At 33.9% G+C, this 27,577-nt stretch overlaps 2 protein-coding genes across 2 annotated transcripts; one reads left to right on the top strand and one right to left on the bottom strand.

The window, feature by feature from the left end:
* Positions 1-18,807: 18,807 nt before the first annotated feature.
* Positions 18,808-21,973, top strand: LOC139094884 (glutamate decarboxylase-like). The gene is made up of 2 exons (XM_070646102.1): positions 18,808-19,761; positions 19,822-21,973. Exons 1-2 carry the CDS (start codon positions 18,892-18,894, stop codon positions 20,482-20,484), a joined length of 1,533 nt encoding a protein of 510 aa, XP_070502203.1. The 5' UTR covers positions 18,808-18,891; the 3' UTR covers positions 20,485-21,973.
* Positions 20,529-24,091, bottom strand: LOC139094885 (very long chain fatty acid elongase 7-like). The gene is made up of 3 exons (XM_070646103.1): positions 23,749-24,091; positions 23,229-23,675; positions 20,529-21,914 (listed from the first exon to the last, which is right to left on the bottom strand). Exons 1-3 carry the CDS (start codon positions 23,774-23,776, stop codon positions 21,604-21,606), a joined length of 786 nt encoding a protein of 261 aa, XP_070502204.1. The 5' UTR covers positions 23,777-24,091; the 3' UTR covers positions 20,529-21,603.
* Between the last annotated feature and the right edge of the window lie 3,486 nt (positions 24,092-27,577).

The raw sequence follows: 27,577 nt of genomic DNA, 5'->3' as shown, positions 1-27,577 counted from the left end.
TCTTTTTGACTGTTTGGGTTGATACAGCTAGGTTGAGTTGGAATCAAATTTATGAAATTGTTTAAAGTCAAATTAAGCTTGTCGTGACTTTTTGAATTAGAATCAATTTATTAAAACTAATAATAATTAGAATCAACATAACGAGATTCATTAGATTCTATAATAACAGCCTTAATTTGCGTCAAAATTACTCAAAATCTCAATTCTTACAATTCCTTTAAAAATTCTCTCACGTACAATTTATTAATAGAAACTAATTTAAATCCATCACAATGAGCAATACTCCCCCATTAGTCCTTAAATATATTTTTATTAAATTTTTCTCTCTCTCATCCATGATATTTTCTTCTCCCTAATAAATCAGACATGTCTTATGCCTTCTTATTATGAGAGCAAAAAATTTGTGACACAAACAAAAGCAAAGCAAAAAACATTAAACATGCTGGGTTAATAAAATGAATGAAGCACAGAAATAGGAGCAATGAAATATTTTCATTTTAAATCTGCGCGAGCTTCTTTTATTTTTGAAAAATTATTTTCCATCAGTCATCTTGTATCAGATACTCCTCAACATTACTCGTCTCTTGTTAAGGAACAAAATTATAATTCATACTGAAAAATCGTTTCAATTTTTTTATTTTTTTATTTCTTGGAAGGAACACAATTTTTATTTCAGTTTATAGCTGTTTCAAGCGATAGCGTGTGTTGGAATTCTTAACATTGCCATATCCATTAGATGAGAGAAAATATAATATTCAATGATCGTACAGCTGTCCTCTTGCATGGTAGGTCAAAGTTGAATGATTAAAGATTAAGTATTTGAGAAACCCACGAGGGATTGGACTGGACTTAATGTCTGATTTTTAATTAAATTATTATTATAGAATATCTGAGGGAATAATTCATGATTTCTTAGAAGAGCGGACCAGAAGAGCTTTATCGGAAGGCGATATGAGGTTGCTGTTGATGATTTAATGGTATAATATGTATTAATGTACTTCCCCGAAAGGCACACAGCATGGAAAAGTTGGAGATAATGTCTCTGAGCTGACATAACTCTGGCTTCGAGTCTGATTCAGCAGAATTCGGGGTCAACGTCTTGCCGGACTGGAGACACTATTATGTGGCTTCTACACGTCATATACCTTTCGGGTTTGATGTTTCTTTGAAATTGGAATTATATTTTGCGGTATTTATAATGTCAGAATTAAAACAGTCCGTATTTTGTCAAGTTCAGGTTTAATTTTGGATTTCCAATTTTATATGGGCTGATTATCCATCCTCAATCCTCAACCTTAGTAAAAATCATCAAAAGTCACTCAAATCCTCACTATTTCAATCCAATAAATCGATCAACCTTTTAAAAACGTAACAAATTTCAATATAAAAGTCTTTCATCATTTCCCTTTGCATGTTCATGTCAATGACTATTGACGTACGATACAAGAAATTCATTGATATGATTGACTTATCCATTAGCATAAATTTATGGTATTGATTGTGATCAAATGTTGTGGGATTTTCAATTCTAAAAATACTCTTGTGGGAATTTAAGTATTTGCTGTGTAAGACTTCAACTGTGACAAGTTGCTTTTCTTTTTCTTGGAACTAAAATTTAAGTGATGAAAATGTTTTTCCTTTGGAAATAAAGTATTTAGAGTTGTCATTCCAGATAATATGTTGTAAAATGTCTTCAAAGATTCTTAAGGGTTTTGGTATAAATATTATGATTAAATGACAGTTGTTGAGTAGTTTTGTGTCCAAAAATCCAAAAATATTTATCCCGACCAATGGGATAATTTTTAGTTCCTCCAAAAATACTTCAAGATAACCTCAAAAACCACTGAAAACAGCTTATTCAGCAGTGAATAAAGAATGAAAAAATCTCAAAGATCAAAAGTTAAAATTGAATTAACATTTAAATCCGCCCATACGATGCACGTTAACCATTTTCATATAATAATTCCGTTCACTTCATCTAAGCACTTCCACTTTATAAACTCTGCATGATGTTATGACATTTCAGCATATTCAACTAATGGGTAGCTTAACTGTTTGGTTCTGCAAAACATACTCTGGGAAGTTTGACAGAACAACAAGAACAAAATTTTTTTGTTTTCTCCTTTTTTTCTTGTGTTGTTCGTGGATGTAAAATGTTTTTGTTATTTACCGGATTTTAAGCACCCGCAGCAACAACTTTTTGCTATCATAAGAATTTGTATAGCAAATTAAATTAAATTTGTGTAAGTATGAAGCATAAAAATGGCTTACAGCAGATAAATTCTCTTCTTTTTAAGCCAAAAAATTTTTACTTCGTTTTTTTGTGCTTCATAATTATTCACAAGGAAGTAAAGACTCAGTGATGGGTGAAAAAAAAGTGGATTTTCACGATGATATTTTTCCAACCAATTTTAATTCTATTGTTTTGTTGATGAACATAATTGAATTTGGAGGTAGGCAGAATTTTTTAATTAAAAAAAATCAAGATTAAAATTATTTTTTGGAACTGAAATTGAATTTTTTGTGAAAATTTCAAATATTTTTCGAATATTCAAGGTTTTAATTGGGTTTAAATTGAATTAGATTCTAAATTATTTTAGAAAATGTGGGAAAATTTGAAGAAATTGGATTTGGCTGTTCATTAGTAGTCTATAGAAGTGGTAGGCAACCAGTATGCTGCCTAAGATCTCTAGAAATGCCTTGAACCGTAAGCTGTCGCGGTTAGGGATGACGCTTACCATCGAGGTGCCCCGAAAACTAAAAGGTATCCCAACAACGATCTGCAGTGCTTGTTAAATATTAGTAGAACAATTTATAAGTTATCCAGAGTGGATCTCATATCATTTGGAACTTTGATATAAATATGTATCAAAAAATTGATATTATTGGATATTGGCATCAATTTTTGGATCAAAATCGACGATCTCATGCTTCAAAGTGATCCTTTCATTGATTAGGGAATGTTTATAAGAATTAGGTTGGAAAAAGTATAGAGCGGAGTGTTGGAATGGAAGGAGGACTGGAATTTAACAGTAATGGAGTTGCATCAACCCTTTCATAATTAAAACACAGCAGTTAAATCCATCCAAAATGCGAAACTTCTTTTACTTTGAAGAATTCGTCACCAGTGCCCATATTGTAGTTGATACAGCTAATTACAAGCTATATCTAGTTCTCCAGAGTCTTATGTTGCATCCTAAAATCCAAACCCTAACTTTTTGTCTTCATCTTAAATAGCTTGCTACCTCTGACAATTTGCCATACTACCAGATATCACTCTAAGCATAAATTCCACAAAACAAACAATTCCTCAAGCATCTATTCACATCAAAACAATAATAAAAGCTCACAAAAAGTTAATCTCCATAATAGAAAATAATTGAAAGACATGAAAGAATGCCAATCAACGGTAGAATGCAAATCATCTGTAAGATAAATCTTTTTACCTACAATTTTACCATCCTTACCTCCCATCCAGTTTTCTATGAAATTTGAGATTTTCCGTGTAGCGATAAAAACAATCATCTCATTATGTTTTTCATACTTTATATTTCAAGTCAGGATTTTCAAGACAGTCGAGCTGAAAAATTGTGAAAAAGAAAGTATAAAGACAGCATCACAATATGCTACCTAAGTTCTACTTGGAGATAATTTTCTACCTTTTGAATTGAGACTTGAGATTGTCTAACTGTGCTGCAACAAGATACATTTTTATGGAACAATAGAAGGGTTTAATGTAAGGTAAGATAAGAAAACTAGAGATATACATTCATAAAAAAGTTTCGCTTTAAGCACTTACTTACATTGGAATACTCGATGCGTGTTGAGTTTTATGAAGTTGTCTGTAACAAACGTGATGACATGTCAGACATGCTTAAGGAGCTTGAGAGTTTGAATTCGTAGAGAATTATGTGAATTTGAAGGATGTCATATCGATTTTATTGAAGATTTTGGATGATTTTGAGGATATGGATGAAGTTTATGCTAAATTCAAGTCCTTAACAGGCAAAGAGCATGCTTTCATGGTTCAGAAAGGTTACTACGGTATCTAAATGTGGTCTCTTTGCAAGTTAGGGAGTATTTTTCATCCAAAACTGCAGGCCTGCAAACCAAAGAAGCAGGTATGAGCCGAAAACTGAATGTCTGTGCATCTAAAACGGCTTTTGGTTACCTCTATTGGCTGAATCCTAAATTCAAGGCCTCTTGGGGCTTGGCTCTGGTATGGCTCTATATCTACTTACATAAAATCCAAATCAACGTCATACAAAATGCATCAAACTTCAAATAAATCCTGCCTACATGGAAGTATCTTGAAAATTAAGTACGTATAAGATTTCATGTTGAAAATTTCAAACTTTAGAAATATTTTTCTCCCAGACGGTGGAAATTTGAAGCCATATGAACGTCATTTACTATAAAAGTCTCGTTCCTTTGACGGCAAAAAAATCAAGCACTTCCTCAATTTTTCCAAAAAATTTCCACCTGAATAAAAATTAACAAAATTTTCATATTTCCACTCATGTGTTTCCCATATTTTATAAAATTTCATTGTTTTAATGAAGCATTTTGGTTATAGAAGCCACAACTTTCCTACATATTTGTTTATTGCAATGTAATAACGAGGTACATAGCAAGCTCATGTTAGTTTGAATAAAGTTTTCTTTTGTGTATATGCGGTATGACTGTGTGGATTTATAATGTTTCAACAACAAAATTATATTTGTACCGGGGATATCATGTGCTGTATGATGTTGGTTGATTGTGGAGCTATTAGAGATGCATGTGAGGCTGTATGACTAAGGTGCATATTTGCTTATTTCGAGAGTACGGAACTGATTAGCTTTTGTTGATATTTTCATCATTTTGATCAGTTCCAAACCCTTGATTTCAAAAATATTTGGCAAATATCAAAATTCCTGATTTCCAGCACCAACTTTAAGGAACAATCAGGACAAAAAGTCTGTGAAATTCTGCACAATTTAACATCCAAGCAACCTTCAGTGGTGATAACTTTCTGACTTGCTCACAATCATGCACAAAATTTGCTAACAAAAGGGAGAAAATTTAAATTTTGAGGAATTGTGGATAATGAAGGCAAAAACTTTGTTGTTGATGTTGTAACTGAGATATAAAATATTTTCTGTAGCTAATTAGCTTTCGAAAAGTTTGAGGTTGTTGGATATTTTTTTTTCATTCAAATTTGATGTGAAACTTGAATTGTGGCAGTGTAAATGGCTGAATATTTGCATGGATCTTGCATTTATATGGATTTTATAAAGCTTGTTTAATTTTGTGATGAATCTCAATTAATGTGTTTGGATAGAGAACGTTTAATGAGATTCTAGTTCCTATCCACTGCTCTAGCCAATCCAATTTAGCTTAATATATTGAATTTAGATACTTTAGATCATGCAACTGTGCAGATTTGGAAATTAAATGATGCAGTCATCTGCAAGCTGCTATATAAATGACTTTACAGGGTCGGGCTCATGGAACTGACAGAAATTCAGTTTTTGACCGAATTCTGTTGATTCCTACATTCCAATGCACCACAACCCTGTCAATCACATGTGACAACAATCTCCCAACAAGTCATTGCATTCATGACTTTAAGGATCCAAAATGTTCATCCACTTTAATTTATTCCCGCACATCTAACATCCAAGAACACGCCCACGTTTTCATAACATATATTTAAACCTCATATCCCCCCATTTGACACGATGAAGACATGTGGAACCGCAACATTAAAAATCACTTTATGTAAAGTTAACATACAACAACTATGAATGAATGAGAATCTTAAGTAGAACTAAAGAGAATGAGAGCACAAAAAAATATTTAAAAAAAGAATTTCCACCCTAATGAACTTACACATTTATCTCTCATGTGCCATATGATGCCATTACATGGCAATCAAATTGATCCATTTTGATTAATTATTTTTCCTTGCAATCTCCTTAAAATGTTATTGTATCTGTGTATAAACTTTTGTTACTTTTATCAATGATTGGGCACTTGTCAATTCTTGAGTTTATTAAGGAGTGATTATCTGGTGATGATGGAGATGAAGAGAGATTAGGGGCTGTTGAGTAATTAGCCAATGAATGGATAGATTCAAAGTCTCAAAATTTGATATTTCTGGATACAGAGTTGTTGATCATTAGTAGGGTTCGACGGAAATTGCTGGCATGCCAACTTGGACGAGTTATAAGGTACAGTCGTAAACTGCAGATCTGTGCATCTAAAATGCAGGAAAATCAGGCCTGTGGCTCTTCGCTGTGCCCCTAATCATCAGCAGCTAGATCTCTGATAAAATCCATTAAAAACAAGCTTTCCTGAAAGCCCACGTCCTTGATATGCTGTAAATCAGGTCTAAGACCTACAAGACTCAGGCAATAGACTTGAGAATCTAGAGAACTACCATTTTTCTAGAAAATCAAGTTCAATTTGGAGAATTTCCAGTTGCTGACCCTCAAAACCCTTCTTTAACTACTGCCCCTACCCCCCAAAACTAGAAATTTCATTCACCATTACTTCACATCCACAAAAACCTCCAAAAAGCACATCCAAATAATTTATCATAAGCAGCAAAAAAAGTCATTCAAACGGAAAAGCAATCTACAAAGTGTCTCAACCTTTCCCATCATGAATAAATTGTTCACTCATACATGGTATGGGTGTGTACACAGCTTAAATGAATATTGTGTGTCATACATCATGTAATCTCTTACATGATTTTATATAAGATCTATTTATTGTCTTTATGATACGACTTGAGGAGCTTAAGACAATAGCAAATGAATGAAAAATGAAGTTTTTTTGAATTAATTCCTTAATTAAAGTGAAATTCATATGACATGCAGGCTGGTGCCAGGTAGCTTATCGGAAGTAATCATCGTCATGCTCATCATCACCTTATGTGCTGTTGTGCGTCCTCAACATATGATTTGATATGTCTATTTGATATACTTCCACATCCACACCTTTTTCTTCTACTTTCCAGCATGTAAAAAGCTTCTTATTGCCATTGTTTTCTTGTTCCTCAATGTGTATTCTTTTTCTTCGATATCCGTAAATAATAAAAATGACAAAAAAGAGGAAATAATGGAATTGAATTTCACATACATCGACATATACTTTATTCTACTTCTTTTCTTTTTGTGCTGATGCAAGGGCAATTTAATTGAGATTGATTTTTTTTTATTCTTCTTGTGCTGTATTTCATACATAGAATTTCTAATTTCTTTCGATATGCTATCGATTCTCCTTCCTGTACCTTTTTCATGTCCTGATTCTTAAATAATGTCGACTTTTTTTAAGTAAGCAAAAATTTAATATTTTTTTGAGGGATGCAGGATGTGCGGGTAGCTGTAATTATTGTGAAATGGAGAAGGAGATATACTTCCTTGAAATATTTATACCTTCATTATTATTAGTGACATAATTTTATTTTTCGTAGATTTTGAGAATTTTCTCATAGAAAATTTTCATTTTTCAAGTCAGCAGCATGTTGAGCCTTCAAATTTTTATGCAGAACTGAGGTCTTTTAATACGAAAATCAGAGAAAAAGGAAGAAATTTTAGAACTGGAATGCTGATGTGTTGAGTCTGCGCTTTGGGATATTTCAGATTTTCTTCTTGTTTTGTTCCTCTCTTGAAATCTTAAAACAGCTGATTTTGGATTTCGTATGCAGAGAAAGGTCAGGAGATTTGTCTAAATGATGTCTGTTTAAAAATGTATGTAAATTTTCGGTATAATTTGCTAATCGCGTTAGGTTTGGAATATTACATGACATGGTGATTTTTTTGTGAGATTTTCCGAGCGGCACTGCTCGACTGCTCGCGCTTTTTGACGTATAAATGGATTAAAATCAGCCGGTATTGTTGTCGTCAATGCAACTTCGCGTTTTACAGTTAATGCAGTGACGTGAAAGTGCCTTAGCAAAAACGTTGTGCTGTTCTGGATTTTAATGCTCTAAATCTCGAGTATAGACACTATTTCGGTGAATTCTTTGAGATTGTCCTAAGCTTTAGTGATATCTGAATACAAACTGTCCATAATTTCATGACCAATTTACAGGAAGATCCAAAATTCCACATCAACAGTCCGACACAGAATCAAATCCATCAAAGCATCAACAAATCACAATATTCAGTCCAAATAGCAGTTTGACTTTCAACTTTTTCTAACGCACTTGCACAAAATGACAAGGCCGTTAGGAAATTTGAGAATCTTTTGTTTCATTCAGCATGAAAAGGTTTTGTGCACTGAATTGTCAACAGCATTAACTATACGCAATAATTTCCAGTATTCTATCTCATAACTATAAAAAGCATCAGATTCTCAACTAAATCAAGTCACTTCTCATTTGTATCTCATCAAGTAAACAATTAGAAAAACTTTGAAGATGTCTAAGCTTATTATTCTTATTGCATCAGTTGCATTAGCATCATGTTCACAAACTAATCTTCGTGAGCACATGATGAATCAAAGACAACAGCAAATTGACATGAAGAACTTCCAAAATGAGAGAATTCGAGAGAATCAGGAGCTCACGCATCAACAAAGACAATCACAGCTTGAACAGTTTAATGACCAAAGACGTGTCCAAGAGCAAATGATTCGGGATCATGAACAGGAACGATTAGATCGTGTTCGTGAGAATCATCATCAACGTAATAATGTCCATAAAGTTTTCGTTCCACATCATCATCAACAAACTCCAGCCATTATTCACTTGCAGCCAGCTGTTGTCAACATTCCATCATCAACTCGCCATTTCAATGTTCATGATGACTCAAATTACGATTATAAATATGCAGTTACAGACATGACAACCGGAGATATGAAAACACATAAGGAAGCACGACGTGGTGATGAAGTTCTTGGACAATACACAATGATGGACTCAGACGGATATTTACGTACAGTTAGTTATCGTGCTAATGACCGTGATGGATTTGATGCTGATGTTAGACGTGAACCTGCCTATCCAGCACTTACTTATTCACATAATCAACAACATTTCAATGGATTTGTCAACTATCAAGCACATCATAATCAACATAATTTCAACAATAACAATAATCAGGAACAATGGAACTACGCACAACAAGTTCATATCATTCCACAACCAATTTCAGTAGCTACAACATCCGTAACAAAAGTTGATGATGGACATAACAATCAATATACAACAAAGACATCAACTGTTTAAGTTTTATTATGACATAACTGCGACTACAATGTGATATGATAGATAAATGGGAAATAAAGTAATTTAAGGGATATTTAGCAAAGCAAAAAAAGTTTGGTTTTGAATTTGTATTTTCAGGAATCTGAAGTTGTTTAGGAAACTGAAGAAGATTTTCTTTTTTAGAGCTTTAGAAGCTCTTCCTGGTTGTCAATTCCTGGTCACGATTACTTACTAGTGTGCGTTCCTTGACATGCTTACTTATTTACTTCGCTGTACAGACCAATTATGATTCAAAGTCTTATATGGCGAATGAATCTGGCTTTATGGCACTGACACTGGCTACCATTCGCCAATATTCTTGGTTTCCAGGCTGGATCTTATAATAATCTACAAATTAATAGCTAATATGATGACCAGAACCGTATTATAAGTCAAGAAGTTCAAGTTGAACTGTTCAACAGAAAATGCGCTCCTAGTCACCATCCACACAAGCACATCTTACTTCTTAGAATTTTAGATTTGCTCTACAAAATAAATTTTTAAAAATAATTTAAAAAAAAAGTTCCAACCTACATCATCTTTTTGATGTTATGGCCATAAATTTTCATTCCAAAGTTAACTTCATCTCTAGCTTTTTTTCTCCTTCACAGCGTGGCATTATAAGCACCATAATCACACAACACATATCACATAACAAAAGAGGAGAAGAAAAAATTAAAATTCAATAATTAACATATGCTGCTTATTTCCACTTTTCCCTCCATATTATTGTATTATTTCTACAAATTTATCTCCTATCCACATTCCAAAATGAGAAATGAAAAAGGAGGTGAAGCGATGATTTGAATTGTGAGGCGTGCGATGTTGATGAAAAAAAGAGGAATTAAAAATTTCTACAGAATGCCATAAATGCATAGCACATAAAAAGCAATTTTTGTAGTTGTTATGTTAATGTCACATGTGGATGCATGTAAAAAAGAATTCAATATTCGCACATGGACTTGATTTTTTATTTGGGGGATGGGAAGGATTTAGATGTCATTTTCAGGGTTTTTGTTTTGTGGATGCATTAAATGACCTAAATTTTTGGGGGAGTTATGAATTTTTAGGATGATTATGGCTTTTAGGTCAAATTTCAAAGTTTCAGGCGACATCTGTGGGAGACCGTGGATCATATTTGATATGTACGGTCAGCTAAGTAAGTAAGAGGTCAAACCTAAGATTCTAAAAATTGAAGCTGCATTTAGAATGGCATACTCCGAGTAAGGAGGTGGGTTTTAGGGATCAACTCCATTTTTAAAAGAAAACTACATTTTGCTAGGTGTTTTGAGATCCAAAATCATAATTTTCGTGACTTTTGGCAATTTTGAAGCTTCCACTGTATCTATCCATGAGTATGCCAATTAATATGAGTATGCCACCCCCAAATTGCCTCCTCTCACAATTAATATCATCCCTGAATTTTTCAATTTTTAAATAAAAAATTCAATAAAAAAATCTCAATCTTCGTAAAGTAAATTTAAATTTTATTTCCAATTCAATCATTCGCATCAAAATGAAATATCCCAAAAGGCCTTTATTCCTTTGTCCTCACAATTTTTTTATTAACAATCGTGTTTACATTTTCATGCTTGTATGAAGTTTTTCATCATATTTGTCAATTCCATATTTGCCATTGTAAGTAAAGGATAAAATGAAAATGGATGTCCTTCATATATTTACCAATTTTTAATAAACTTGTTGATGTGAGGGCAATTTAAATACTGATATTTATGACATATTTATTAAATTTATGAGAAGTTGGGTATGATTGAAAAATAAGCAAAAATTGGGTGAGTTGACTCAGATGTCTGGGTTAGTCTAAAACAGTGTTGTCCAAGCTTTGTCGTGCCAAGGAACATCTTGGTGGTAAGTCACGGCCGAAACTGCACACGGCATTTCTAGAACACTAGTGTGCCTTGGCCTGCCATGACATATCGAACCTTGGTTTCGTAAAAATCTTAAGAATTCCCGGTTAGTCTCGGACTCAATCTCGATCACGGGTGTCAGTGTCAGTGTCTCAGTGTCTCAATGTCTCAGTGTCTCAGTGTCTCAGTGTCTCAGTGTCTCAGTGTCTCAGTGTCTCAGTGTCTCAGTGTCTCAGTGTCTCAGTGTCTCAGTGTCTCAGTGTCTCAGTGTCTCATGTCTCAGTGTCTCAGTCTCAGTCTATGTCTTTGTCTCGACATCCGGAACCTTTAACGACACGCAGTTTGGACAACCCTGGTCTAAATTATAAATAACAAAATTCCAGGTTCGATTTTTATTCATGCTTACTAGATTTATGCTTCTTATTTCAATATCCCATTCCAAAAATCTTCCAGAAATTTCAAATCATAAGCTATTTAATCAGCAAAAAGTATAAACTGAAAAATAAACAATTCCAAGAGAAACTTTCAATAATAATAAAATAAAAATATAAGTCAACAAAAAAGGACTCAAATTGATATTTCTATTTCAATGAGTTTATCCATTAAGAGTTGGTAGCAAAATAACATTTCATACCAATTTTATGGAAGCAAATAAATTGAGAAATGGTTTCATCGACAATGTAATGTTATTGAGGATATTTCTTTGTAATTTCTTTCCAGAATATTTTGCAATTTCTTGCCTTGCCTTTTCGATTTTTTTATCAATAGGACGAGATGCAATAATAATATTTTTCAGAACTACTTCCTGCAGTTGAAAGTATCCTTTTATATCATCTTTAATTGAATTGAATTGATGAATAAAATACTTTATAAAAAAAACTTTTTAAAAAACCTCGTTTTTCGCGTGGACTAAAAAGTAAAAAATAAATTTTATTTTGTATTGTAGAGAAATTGGTTTGAAAGTTAAGACGACAGATGAATTACAAACAAGCACCTTGATCTTATCGTATAGTTCTACAACTTAAAACGAGGGCGCTTGTTAACAGAACTTTATCAAAGCTTTGCGCCCTCGTTTTAAGTTGTAGAACTATACGATAAGATCAAGGTGCTTGTTTGTAATTCATCTGTCGTCTTAACTTTCAAACCAATTTCTCTACAATACAAAATAAAATTTATTTTTTACTTTTTAGTCCACGCGAAAAACGAGGTTTTTTTAAAAAGTTTTTTTTATAAAGTATTTTATTTTCAACTTTTTAGTCAAATGATTATTTAATTTAATATTTTGGTATAAGTTTGAAGAACTAAGCTAGACCGATAGGCCAAGCTTCGCTTGGCATAAGTTTGAAGAACTAAGCTAGACCGATAGGCCAAGCTTCGCTTGGCATAAGTTTGAAGAACTAAGCTAGACCGATAGGCCAAGCTTTGCTTGGCATAAGTTTGAAGAACTAAGCTAGACCGATAGGCCAAGCTTTGCTTGGCATAAGTTTGAAGAACTAAGCTAGACCGATAGGCCAAGCTTCGCTTGGCATAAGTTTGAAGAACTAAGCTAGACCGATAGGCCAAGCTTTGCTTGGCATAAGTTTGAAGAACTAAGCTAGACCGATAGGCCAAGCTTCGCTTGGCATAAGTTTGAAGAACTAAGCTAGACCGATAGGCCAAGCTTTGCTTGGCATAAGTTTGAAGAACTAAGCTAGACCGATAGGCCAAGCTTCGCTTGGCATAAGTTTGAAGAACTAAGCTAGACCGATAGGCCAAGCTTTGCTTGGCATAAGTTTGAAGAACTAAGCTAGACCGATAGGCCAAGCTTTGCTTGGCATAAGTTTGAAGAACTAAGCTAGACCGATAGGCCAAGCTTCGCTTGGCATAAGTTTGAAGAACTAAGCTAGACCGATAGGCCAAGCTTTGCTTGGCATAAGTTTGAAGAACTAAGCTAGACCGATAGGCCAAGCTTCGCTTGGCATAAGTTTGAAGAACTAAGCTAGACCGATAGGCCAAGCTTTGCTTGGCATAAGTTTGAAGAACTAAGCTAGACCGATAGGCCAAGCTTCGCTTGGCATAAGTTTGAAGAACTAAGCTAGACCGATAGGCCAAGCTTTGCTTGGCATAAGTTTGAAGAACTAAGCTAGACCGATAGGCCAAGCTTTGCTTGGCATAAGTTTGAAGAACTAAGCTAGACCGATAGGCCAAGCTTTGCTTGGCATAAGTTTGAAGAACTAAGCTAGACCGATAGGCCAAGCTTCGCTTGGCATAAGTTTGAAGAACTAAGCTAGACCGATAGGCCAAGCTTCGCTTGGCATAAGTTTGAAGAACTAAGCTAGACCGATAGGCCAAGCTTTGCTTGGCATAAGTTTGAAGAACTAAGCTAGACCGATAGGCCAAGCATCGCTTGGCATAAGTTTGAAGAACTAAGCTAGACCGATAGGCCAAGCTTTGCTTGGCATAAGTTTGAAGAACTAAGCTAGACCGATAGGCCAAGCTTCGCTTGGCATAAGTTTGAAGAACTAAGCTAGACCGATAGGCCAAGCTTTGCTTGGCATAAGTTTGAAGAACTAAGCTAGACCGATAGGCCAAGCTTTGCTTGGCATAAGTTTGAAGAACTAAGCTAGACCGATAGGCCAAGCTTCGCTTGGCATAAGTTTGAAGAACTAAGCTAGACCGATAGGCCAAGCTTCGCTTGGCATAAGTTTGAAGAACTAAGCTAGACCGATAGGCCAAGCTTTGCTTGGCATAAGTTTGAAGAACTAAGCTAGACCGATAGGCCAAGCTTCGCTTGGCATAAGTTTGAAGAACTAAGCTAGACCGATAGGCCAAGCTTTGCTTGGCATAAGTTTGAAGAACTAAGCTAGACCGATAGGCCAAGCTTCGCTTGGCATAAGTTTGAAGAACTAAGCTAGACCGATAGGCCAAGCTGTGCTTGGCATAAGTTTGAAGAACTAAGCTAGACCGATAGGCCAAGCTTCGCTTGGCATAAGTTTGAAGAACTAAGCTAGACCGATAGGCCAAGCTTTGCTTGGCATAAGTTTGAAGAACTAAGCTAGTCCGATAGGCCAAGCTTCGCTTGGCATAAGTTTGAAGAACTAAGCTAGACCGATAGGCCAAGCTTTGCTTGGCATAAGTTTGAAGAACTAAGCTGGACCGATAGGCCAAGCTTCGCTTGGCATAAGTTTGAAGAACTAAGCTAGACCGATAGGCCAAGCTTTGCTTGGCAAAGTTTGAAGAAATAAGCTAGACCGATAGGCAAGCTTCGCTTGGCAAAATTTGAAGAACTAAGCTAGACCGATAGGTTTGCTTGGCATTTTTATCTAGACCGATAGGCCAAGCTTCGCTTGGCATAAGCCTAAGCTAGACCGATAGGCCAAGCTTCATAAGTTTGATCCCATTCCAAAAATTTTCCAGAAAAACACAAAATTTCAAATCATAAGCCATTTAATCAGCAAAAAGTATAAACTGAAAAATAAACAATTCCAAGAGAAACTTTCAATAATAATAAAATAAAAATATAAGTCAACAAAAAAGGACTCAAATTGATATTTCTATTTCAATGAGTTTATCCATTAAGAGATGGTAGCAAAATAACATTTCATACCAATTTTATGGAAGCAAATAAATTGAGAAATGGTTTCATCGACAATGTAATGTTATTGAGGATATTTCTTTGTAATTTCTTTCCAGAATATTTTGCAATTTCTTGCCTTGCCTTTTTCGATTTTTTTTTTATCAATAGGACGAGATGCAATAATAATATTTTTCAGAACTACTTCCTGCAGTTGAAAGTATCCTTTTATATCATCTTTAATTGAATTGAATTGATGAAAATAAATGGAGTTGAAATGAGAAATTTTTCACAAAAAAATGTGAGGCTTCATAGCTGTTATGATGGCAAATAGTTGAACTTAACAACCTTCAATCATCAATGCAATACTTAATATTGAGGTATACTTTGTTAAATTGTGTTTATCATAGATATTAAGTAGGACGTGATTGACAAAAGGTTCAATATTGCTGTGTATTATTTCGATTGGGACATTTACTTCCATTTTTGAACATAGTCAATAAGAGGTCATTCACGTTCACTTATTATGTTCAGGTGGTTGAGTAGTTCTTTCTTAATACAGTTAAAATCTTTAAATACAATTGAAACCTCGGTCGATTCTGGCTGGGCAATTGCCATTTTGTTTAAGGCAATTGGCAAGAAGGCTAAAGTCTGTTTCTGAAGCTATATGACATAGAACAATTATGAAAGGTTTTGTGTTCAACAAGCGGACAGTGAATTTATGCAAACTAGTTGACAAAACAAAAGATCACGTGGACGTCCATTGATTCCATGAGCTCTTGAGTTATTCAATCCATGAAGTGTTGATCGAGACAGTAATTCGATCGAAATCGAGAATTGGCAAACAGAAGCCAATGAAAGAGCGACATTAATGGGCATTTATCACAATTGATCTGTACGGCTAGCAAAGTTGGTAAGTGATTAAGATGACAAAGGAAGTAACCGAAGGCTTTTTATTGTAAACACATAAAAAGGTTGAGGTTTTGTCGGGACACAGCAGTAAGGTAGAAAAGTACAGCAGCGTCCCGGCGAAAATACAGCAGATGGTAACCCCAGTTATGGTGAAAAAGATTTAAGGCTTCCCGAAGTCTCGGTTTTGATGAATTTTTGTAACTGATATTGAGACTTCAAGGGAATTCTTGGAAGTTTCGGTCTCGAGAACCCTTAATATGGTATTCACATTTATACGCTCGGATACGCTCTACATCCATAAAAATCCATAAAAGAACCAAAGAAACTAGTAAAAATTATCCACAATTTATTCAGCATAGAAAAAATCAAATTTTTATTTCCAATCAATGCAGACACGCAGCATTTTTTATGGATGAAAGGTCAAAAGCATTTCTCCTTTTTCAATTGAGAGGATTGGATGAGCAGGAATAAAAAAAATAATAATAATAATTGGATTAAAAAAGTTTATATAATCATTTCAACGAGCAAATGACAGGTAGGAATTCAATCAAATCACAATTTGGAATGAAAATCAAATAAAAATTTTTGTCGCGATTTATTTTTTTGTGTTCGACTCGTCGTACCCATTTTACTCTCTTTTTTGTCATCACCCTGTCTCGTCAAAAAAATGTCAGCAGATATTTTTAAAATTGGATTTCAATTATTTATGATGCTTTAGGAATTTATCTCAAAAAAAGGGTGAGAATTTATTTTATTGGATTCTAATCGGTGTCAAAATGATGGAATTTTTTATGATTTTTTCTTGTTGTAGATATTGTGAATGTCAGAAAAGGTGATGGGGATTAATTTAGAGAATTTTTTGTTATCTTCTGTCGATTTGATGATGAGTTGCTGCATGAGACTCAATTTAGGGGAGTTGTGGAGGCTGCTGATCTGACTCGGTTGATGATCAAACTCGGTAGCTGGTCAAACACTTGACCTTCACTTGGTACTCTCTGTTTTCACTAAGAATACCGCTGTAGACCTAAGCTATGTCGGGATAAGTACTCTAAAGAAGCATATAAGGCAGCAGCCTCACAAACAGATTTAGCTTAGTCCGATTACAACCTGCTATGTTCGAAACTAAAATGTAGTTGGGCGATTTGGAGAGGCTGACGATCTAGCTCGGTGGCTAACAAAATGCCAACTGATTCAAAGAAGATTACAAAAGGATGAGACTCCATATAAAATTCGAGTCGATTCCAAGCTTTGCTAATTTAGCACAGGCAGTCACCTAAGACATCCATCCTCATCCCTAAACTCACAGTTCGATGATTTCCACAATATCGCAGCTTTAAACCAACATCATCATCCTCTAAATTAATATAGTTAAACAATAAACAACATCATCACCAAACAGCATCACAACAGCAGTTGAAAATGCTCAAACAAACACAAAATTAATAAAGTATGTGTAAGTAGCATAAGCATCAGGTAGTTGCAAAAGGAGGCAAAAAAACTTTTCCAATACAAAATACTTTATCAACAATAGAAAAAAAATACAGAAAATGTGTACAGAATCAGTAAAAGCATATAGCACAATCATTTATAGATGAATGTAAACAGTTCTCATGTACAGGAATAAAAATAATAAAGTTTTACTGTATCGATAAATTTAATGTTTTTGAATGAGAAACAAAATGTGTTCCTCTCCTGCAATCGATATTGACAATAAATTTTGTATAGAAAACAAAAAAAAATTGAACTTGTTGAACAGGATGAAAAAGTTTTTCATATGCTGTACTTTTGGGAAAATAATAATTTATATTTTGGGAGTTTAAATGCTTTGTTGGATATTGTGTAAATTAGTAGTGTCATAACTCTCTGTTGCTTGGCTTAATAGACTCATAAAATGTGGTGTCATTTGAATAAACAAGTGAGAACAGGCAGTAGTCCATAGGAAGTAATGTTTTGAGTATATGAATGACATTGGGTTAGGGATATCGTGTTGCTAGGTTGGAGTTGAATTTATGATGAATTAGGTTCTTGTCGATTCGATGTAAAGACTTAATCTGCAACGTTTTAGATCTGAGATTGATACTTACTCACGGATCTAGTTCTTTAGTGGCAGATTTAGAACTTTGGTTGTAAATTTAGGTCTTCAGTTGCCGTTCTAGCTATTTACTAGCAGATCGAGATCTTAAGTGCCAGACATAGCTCTTGGGTAGTCGATCTAAATCTTTGTCCCCAGATCTTGCTTCTTAGTGACGGATCTAGCTCATTGCTGGCGAATCAAGATCTTTTATGGCAGATCAAGCTCTTAGATAGCAGATCTTGCTCTTAAGTAGCTCTTTGCAGACTAGTTATACTTTCTACTATACTATACATACATCTAGCTTCCAAAGCTACCAATTTTCTCGTAAATAAATCATAATTGGTGCTAACAATTAAGTTATTAACTCTCTCAAACTTGTCTCGAACACTATAAAAGTTTGTGCTGTCCCAGACAATACAAAATTCGCTGTAATACATGAAAAAAGATGAACAAGACGTTCTCTACATTATTTAAAAATAAACCATAGACTTCATGACAAATTCACGAATGCAGATCGCGAATAAGTGTAAATTAAAATGTTTTTATACGCGCGACTGCTTTCTAATTTATTATTTCTTTAACACAACTTCTGTAACTTGAGATGAGAATTGTTCTGATCTTCTTTGACGTCATATTTGAAGCTGATTGAATGTTTACTAGTGGAATGCAGATTGTGTTTACTGCAGTTGAGTTTGCTTAAGACATTAGATTGGTAAGTTTGAAAACAGATGAGAATGATGGAATTTTTTGGAAATTATTGGTTACTGCCAATTAATTTGGTGAAAATTGCATGGATTTTACTTGTGAACAGCTCAAAAATTCAATTTAAATCCACACTAGTTGTCTACATTCATTAGATCACTCATAGAATGACGTTCCTGACAAATTCGGTCCATGAATCTTAACAAATCTTCTATTCCAAAAAAGTAAATAAACTCAAAGTTTGTTTTTGCAGGCTTTCACAAAAATTACATGTTTCCGCTGCAAGCAGCGCTGCAGAAATATCTAGAAAGTTAGATAATAAGTTTCAATTACACACAATACAAAATAAAAAAGATAAGATAGCAATGACCTGCGTTGTTTTTGTTTTTTAATCTCACAAATACAGTCAAACTATATAAAAACTGCTACTTTTATTGCTCATTTGTAATTTTGCTTCAGTTTCTTCTCATCCGTCGTTCTTGAAATATCGCAAGAAAGTATTGCAAATTTTTTTATTAAATAGAATCAAAACAGCACCAAAAAAATGTCATCAGTACATCCAGACATCTACAAACTTCAGTCAAAAATCGCAAATCTGACCATGTTTGACTTGCTGCCATTTAATCAGCAAGCGCATGCAGAAACGCGAGAATTTTTACAAAAAATTGTCGACATTCTCTTAGACTACATTGAGCTATGCTATGATCGACGTGAGCATGTATTAGAATATCATTCACCAGACAAATTAAAGGAATTATTCAACATGACAATTCCACATGATGGAATAACATTACAGCATTTAATAACTGATTGTGCAACTGTCCTCAAATATGGTGTTAAAACTGGAAGTCCACATTTTATGAATCAACTATCATGTGGTCTTGATGTCATAGCAATGGCTGGCGAGTGGCTGACTGCAACAGCTAATTGTAATATGTTTACGTATGAAGTATCGCCGATTTTTATCATTATGGAACATCAGGTATTAAAGCGTATGCGACGTATTATTGGGTTTCATCGTGGTGATTCTGTCATGGCTCCAGGTGGTACAATAAGTAACCTTTATGCTGTTATTGTTGCACGTTATAAAGCATACCCAGAATATAAAGTTAAAGGACCAACGGCATTGCCTGGTGAACTTGTCATCTTCACAAACGATCAAGGTCATTATTCGATGAAAATGGCTGCAATGGTGTGTGGGTTGGGAACAAGTAATTGTGTTTATATTCCCAGTGATAAAGCTGGTCGAATTATTCCAGCGGAATTGGAGAGATTAATACTTGAACAAAAGGCTAAAGGAAAATATCCGATTTTAGTGAATGCAACTGCCGGAACGACAGTTTTGGGTGCATTTGATCCAATAAATGATATTGCTGATATTTGTGAGAAATATGGATTGTGGCTGCATGTTGATGTAAGTTAAGTCAATTATTAATTTTTGAATTTTTTGCTAATTTTCCTGATTTTTCTCTAGGCTGCATGGGAAGGTGGTCTACTTCTATCAAACAAGCATCGTCACAAACTGCACGGCATTCAACGTGCTAATTCAGTCACATGGAATCCACACAAATTGATGGGAACCACACTACAATGCTCAACATTCCATGTCCGTGAAGACGGTCTTCTTGCAGAATGTAACAAAATGACGGCTGAATATCTTTTTATGACTGATAAATTCTATGATACACGCTACGACACCGGAGATCGAGTCATTCAATGTGGACGTCACAATGATATTTTCAAGTTATGGTTTCAATGGCGTGCACGCGGTGAAGCTGGGTTTGAAGCACGAGTTGATCGGTTAATGGAACTAGCTCAGTATCAGGTCAAGAAGATTAAAGAGATGCCCGACAAGTTTTATTTATTGATGGAACCAGAGTTTGTGAATGTCTGCTTCTGGTACATTCCGGAGCGTTTTCGTCACATGAAACATGGTCCTGAACGCGAAGAAGAACTTGCAAGACTATGTCCAATTATTAAGGAACGAATGATGAAAGCAGGAACACTTATGGTTGGATATCAACGTGATGGTAAAGTTCCTAATTTCTTTAGATCAATTATATCGCAAGATGCTATTACTGAGAAGGATATTGATTATATGCTGAATGAGTTTGACCGGCTTGGAAGGGATTTGTAGATTTGGAGGGTATTCTGGCTATAAATTGGTCATTAATGCTGTATAATTTTATATTTTTATGAATCATTTTATTTTATTTAAGTTGTAATAAAAAAATGTTAAAAATTTCTAGATAACAATCTTTATAACTCGTGCAAATAAGTACTTTTTAAGTGGAGGTAATTTAGATTCTTGAGTGTTTTGTTTAACTTATGCAATTGGAGAGAATTGAAGTAAATATTGCACTTGAATCGATAGCTTATCACTTAATAACTCTTACATTTTTTTACCAATTATTGTTTGTTGATATATATTAAATTTATATCAAGTTTTGATTTGTTGCTGACAAGTTATTTGTGATTTTTATTAAAGCTTAGCCTTACTGTCTTCAAAACAAATATGATCCCGAGTGACACAAATGATGGAGACTCTGCCATGGAGCTTTCAAGGCACCGCTAAATCTCTGTTATTAATATCAAAACTAAGCCGCCAATTTTTGGCAACTATTTGACCGTCAAACAAAGGCGCCATACGGAGCAATTCGGACTCAAACAGAGGCGTCATACGGAGCCATTTGTATCAAAATTGAGGTGCCATACGGAGCCGTTTGGACCCAAATAGAGACGCCATACGGTGGCATTTGGATGCCAAACGACGATGATAGATTTTATTTGATGATAATAAAAGAGGTTGTGCTGAGCCTCAATAGCTCCGTGTCGCTCAGATATGACACGGACTCTTCTTCAATTGTATCGCTCGGGTATATCAGTTTTCAAGCTATTTGGCAAGCCAAAACCAACTAAATATCCATAAATAAAAATCGGATGCTAATGCTTTGCCAAATCTACTGAATTTAAAATGAATTATTGTGTAACATCCTCAACAAAACTGCATATTTTAATATCGGCAATGTTGCTACACAGATGACTAAATCAACGATAACACGATTTATTATTGTGTCAATTTCACCTTGTTGATTTCGTCAAAAGGCACGAAAAGTTTGTTTGTTACAGACACAAAGTAACTCAAAATTGATCTTTATAATAATCACTAATAAAGTTTTAGTGACCCAGAAATTTTTGACGACTTAAAATTACCTTAAAACTACATTTTTTGGATGTACTTAAATCACTTTAAAACTTATTCATTCTTTCCTTTCCTTATTGCCTTTTTCTTCATGTACGATTGATAGTAGAAATTGCCAAAGAATATAAGAAGTACAGCAACATTGAAAATGGCAATAGAAAAGATTCCATTGGATATTCCACAAGCCCTTACGGCTATACATTGTCCAAAAATCAGTATCAATTGAACAATTTGGATTGTTGTCATTATTGGCTTCAATTTAGCCAGACTTGGTTGGAGTTTCTTGAATGAACTGAGGAAATAGTAGATATACATCAAGATGTGGACGTCATTGTTGAGTATTATGATAAACATGTCCATAACCTCTGAAAAATGTAAATAAATAAATCAATAAAACGTGATAATAACTTGTTATTCTACTTAATTTGAATCTTATGCATGCAACATAGTGTCAAAAAACCTTGGCATTGAGCTTTGATTATGAAAATTCGATGAAAATATTCATAAGAAATTACGAAAGCAAGGTAGATTAGGGACTTGATATTCTGGTTTTTAATTAAAATCTTGTTTTGTCAATGAACGATTCCTGTTACAACTAAATGTGTTTTGGATATTATCACGTGATTTTCACTTTTTAAAAAAAGGCTAGCCTTTATAGATGTGATGAAATATTTCGCGCGACTACGCTGTTTATGGGAGTTTTGTTATGTAAAATTGTAAAATTGCTTTTTTGTGGAATTTGGAGAAATTTGGGATAGTCATAAATTCATATCTTGAAGTCAAGCCGATGACTTTGTAAAGCCCGTCATTAATCTTTGATTCGCTCTATATTGGTCTACTACTAGCTTCTTAAAAACACTTGGGACATTGCAGAACTAGAGTACATGGACATAACCAGGAGTAAGTCTTTAAGGACACGTTTTGGGTCCTTTTGTAAAACTTTCTGACTACACTTCTGTCTGTCCATCACATTCACATCCACCTCAATTAATCAAATCTAGGACATTGCGTGACCATCTCAATTAATTAATTCAATGACACAAATTTGATTTCGCGAAAATTCCTCAGGTGGCCATCATAAAATTTGATAACTAATTGATTTCCTCTCAAAGTTATAGTCATAAAAACGTGCATATTTAATCACATTCTCAGATATAAACAAAAAACTAATTTTTAACTCTGACGAAATTTAATTTATGCATATAAAATGTGATAAAAATTTGCAAAATCACGCAATCAGACAGATTTGAGGAAAACTACTTTACTGAAAGCGACAAAATTGTTAAGTCATGCATTTGAAACAAAATCTTCCAGATTCTTAAGAAAATTCTGGATTTGTGGATGACTAAGCATTAGAATTTGGGTGATTTAATACAGTCCCGAATAAAGAAGGAACATGCTCATGAATGTGCTTCCAAAATTGAGCATATTCAGCTATATTGGTTGAGTATGTTCTTGAGAATGGTCAGTTAGGTGACTTAAGGATAATTGACGCTTCTTGCCTATTGGAAAGTGGACTAATCAAAGTTTATATTACGTCGCTCACAAGGAACGAAACCCACTTCCTCCCTTAGTACTCTCCTGCCTCATAAACACTATTTTGGCCCACTTTAAAGCTCATAAAATACATAACACCAGCTCATCACAAAACTTTCAAAATACATAAAATATTCACTCACCTGCTGAATATCTGTATGCCAAATACAAGAAGAACAACGTTGAGATATGATGATAGACATGAAGAAATGAAATTTGTTCTTGCTTCTTTCTCATGATGAAGAACATCGTCTCAAAAAGTTCAATCAATCTAAGCCAATAAAAGAGCCAATTGAGATGATAAATCTCCACTACATCATCATGTGAATTGATGTACATGTTGTTTGTTTCGCATTTCCATATTGATTTTAAAGGACTATAGTTGAATTTCAAGTGCGATAGAGATGAAAAATAAGAGCATCCAAGTATTTGAATGATGTTGTAGATTCTGATTGTGGTTGTGAGTTTGAAGGGTTGTCGATTTGCCATAAGCATTGGTCCAATTTTAAGTAGAATGAAGTAGACGGTAAATATGGCTAGTACTGGTGTTGGATTGGATCCAAGAAACACCCATGACTCTATCAGGTCATCTGGAATATTTTAAAGAATTTAAAAAAAATTCAAATTTTGAAATTTCGTTAAAATCTTCCAAAAATTACTCACATTTCGCAGGAGGCAGAATCAGTTCCATTTTTCCTTTCAGCTTACTTCAAAAACACTGTTATCAGTTCAACGACTGAGTTGCGATTGACAGAAAAGCATGATCAAAAAAAGTCAAAAATCTTCGTTTTTTCATTGGTGTATTAGTCAAGCGTGTAACTAAGTTGGATTGTAGATTTGTGTACCACATCTCTAAACGATTGACCGGTTTTTTTGGTAAGTTTTATCTTGCAATAATGTCTTTTTTCAAACTGTTGTGGATTAATGAACTCAAAATGAATTATTGGAGCAAAACAGGATTGTTGGTGGCTCAGGAATGAAGAAATGCAGGCAGAAGTGAGTTTCCTAATTTCTTTGTTTATAAAAAGGGGATTTACTGTTGTTGATCCGGTTTAAGGAGGCAAATGACTGGTTTTAAGTTCAAATTTTAGGGATATTGGTACTTCTTCCTTGTCTGAAGCTTGCTGTTGAGTGATGGGAATGTTTGAAAGTTCTGGATGCTCTAACGTCCTTTCCACATATCCAACCCAGAAATTTCGCAACTGAGGAGTCTTTAGATCTTCATTTTACCTCCTCAAGTACCTGTTCCTGCCATGTTGGTCTCCAAAATCATTTTAATGAGCTATTTTAATCCTTATAAGAAAGAAGAATCCAGAAATCTTAACCTCAACTTCAGATTACCACTGAAGACTCAAATCAAGTCACAAAAATAACATAAAAAGCTTACCATCCAAAAATATTAAGCACTTCCATGCCTTCTCCTCAAAACAGCTGATTTCGAAAACAACACACAAAAAGCTCACCCAAATACCAATTCATAAGCAAGCAATACGCATGAGAATGAGCAATGCATTGAAGAGAGCGAACTGATCAATTTCGAAAAGCTCAAATTCGAAATCATCAAGTATGTGATACGTTAGTTGTGCTCAAAGATTGAGCCACATATACTGTACAGGTGAATTGCACGCGATTTTATTTACAAAAATATCTTGAAGGTTTGTGTATTTTTTGAGAACTTAAAGGGAGATTTGGAAGTGCCGGTGATGAAAATTCGTGTTAGTTTGTGGAATTGAGAGAAGAATTTGTGGAAATTTGAAATATTAAGCTGTGACCTTGTGTTGTGTTGAGGAAGAAGTTTAGTGGATTTGAGGAAGCTTGGGGGATTTTTGAAGAGTTTTGAATTGGTTTTGTGTGAATTTTTGAAGTTTAAGGTTTAAAATTTTGAAAATTTGAAGATCAAGTTTAGAATTTTCTAAAAAATCAAAATTTTGTTGACAATTTCAAATTGAAAAGTCAAAATTTGAATGAATTTTGAAGCAAATTCACTAATTTTTATTAAATTTCAAAACATTTTAACAACCTTGACCTTTACCTATTAACAGTGCTAATTATTTGCAATCCAAATTTCAAAGATTCATCAAAAGCCATTCAAAAGCCTTCAAATTGATGTGACATTTAGATATACAAGTGAATAATCAAGTGAATTTGCAGACAATATACCAAAAATCTCTGTTAATTAACCGAAAATTAAGTGAAAATTTCCCGTGAATCAAGCTTTTGTTTCTCAGCATCGCATCCAAAAAAGTAAGCATTTTTAACATTTTTTAGCAATAAATTTTTTGTAACAAAACACGAAAAAGAGAAGCAAATGTGTGTCAGTAGTTCCATGAGCCCACCACTTTCTCCTTACACATTTCTTTACGACTTTCAATCTTTTTTATTTTCTTCTCTCGCACGAGTCACTTCTTCGTATGTAGAAGCACATATGTATGCATATTTTAAAGACAGACACTCTCATGTGAGAGAATTCAATTTCGCTTTTTAAGCTTGCTGCTTGCTTTCTTTCTTGTTTTTCGCATAAATGAGATATGAAATTATGCAATAATAAAAAGATATCGACATTGACTGTAGCTTTAGAAATGTGAGTCACGCTTGAAAGTAACGTTAAATGACGACAGATGTGATAACATCAAATTTTATATGACGATGGTAATAAGAAATATTGAGTCAAGGTCGATTGTGTGCTTTTTTGCTGTTATTAAAGTCCGATTGAAGTTGGTTAAAAATATCTTATAGATTTATTTTTTCTATATTTGGAAGGCTAACTGGTTTAATTGTGAATATTGTTTTCTTAATATTATTCGATTCTGGAGTTTTTTTGCTGTTGAAACTTGAAAATAAGCTGGATTTTGTTGTATTTTTTGTGGAATTAAGGAAGCACGAGTAAATTCTTGAATCATGATTATAACAGAGTATGTTTTGGGAAATTTTGGCAATTAAATCTTACAGATTAATTTACAAAAAGCCTCTAAATTGTCACTGGCATTGGAGTCCATTTGGTTCATATTATTCTGTCTGTTTAGTTACTGTTTTGAAAACATTGAATGAGTGTCTATCCGGATTATTAAATGCAAAAGGTCAATTAAAAATAGTTAAACTCCGGAGTTTGACTGGACTTGGCGCCATAGTGGTTAGAGTGTGGACCGAACGATTCTAAAGAAGCTAATTCAATCTCTGGGTAGTTTTGTTGAGTTTTAGCCATGTAAACTCGAATTTTGTGATTCGCTAAACACAATTTGGGGTTAGGAACATTGCAATTATGTAGCATGAATCATGCAATGTGCAGAGTTGGGAATTTATCAATATATCAAATTAAAATGCAACAAAAAGCAAAAAAAAAACTTCGTGAAGGGTATCACAACAACATCAGCAATGTATGAGTGAAATCTAAGTTTGGATCCATAATAAAACCCCCAAACTATTCAATAAAATGAGCATTATTGTGGAAAAGTGTCAAATTTTCTAAAAAATCACTTGAATATCCCAGAAAACCTTTAAAAACAGCAACAATTAATTCTCAATAATTTTCAAACCCTAAAGCATATTATGCCTATTATTCAAATATTTACACTCACTGACATTGACTTCATCAATGGAAATAAGTTAAAAAATACTTGAACATGTCTATTGCTACTTAAAAATGCTTCAAAAATCGTTGCTGAATGGATTTTTTTTTCTTCTCTCTTTTAATATTTTACACATGAAAATAATATTTTTTTATGCTAAAAGCATCATTGAATTTATTCCAATGTTCACACAAATGTGAATTGAGAGGAACAAAAAAAAATCTTGAATTTGTAATCGTCGATTAGCATTACAGCTGTGAAATATTCACATATTTGAAATTCGAGGAAATTAGCGATGGGAAATTGCGTATGGTGAAATTTTCTTTAAATATTTCAATTTTAATATGTTTGAAATGTGCGTAATGTAAATTTGATAATGCTGAGGAAGTTCAACTTTTCTGTTCTTAAAATTTGTTGCTTCTAAAAATAAATTTTGTGAAAAATTGAAGCAAATATTTTAAATTTGCAAATATTAGATAATACTGATGAAACTCAGGTGTGGATGTATATAGACTTTAATTTGGTAATCTATTTTATGACTCTTTAAAGATGTGAATAAATATGGATTTAAAGCCTTTTTGTTTAATTAAATCAGAGCTTGAAGTTGACTAAAACTTTTATGGTCATTTCCATACAAAATCCGGGATTTTGACTTAAATTTATTTCCTTATTCAATTTTTTGGGACATAAATGTTTGAAATTGAACAATTTTGAAAGCATTTGTCCATTTTTGACTTGAATGTATTTTTAGGAATGTCTTTAAATGCTGCATGAATTATTAAATCCGGCACCAGAGCCAAACCAGAGCTTCACCGGCTTGATTTTGGATCGTCGATCGATTGACTGACTTGAGCTATCCGGGTATAATCCAAAAGAACTGCATCCTAAAATAACTAAAATGTTTAACCAATTCTAAGGACTCAGGA

Source organism: Chironomus tepperi, unplaced genomic scaffold (assembly GCF_022539635.2).
Source record: "Chironomus tepperi strain 1889 unplaced genomic scaffold, CSIRO-AGI_Ctep_v1 contig_359, whole genome shotgun sequence".
In the NCBI taxonomy this organism is placed as follows: Eukaryota; Metazoa; Arthropoda; class Insecta; order Diptera; family Chironomidae; genus Chironomus; species Chironomus tepperi.
Note: the sequence above shows the minus strand (reverse complement) of the source record. Positions and strands in the feature narration are given on the sequence as shown.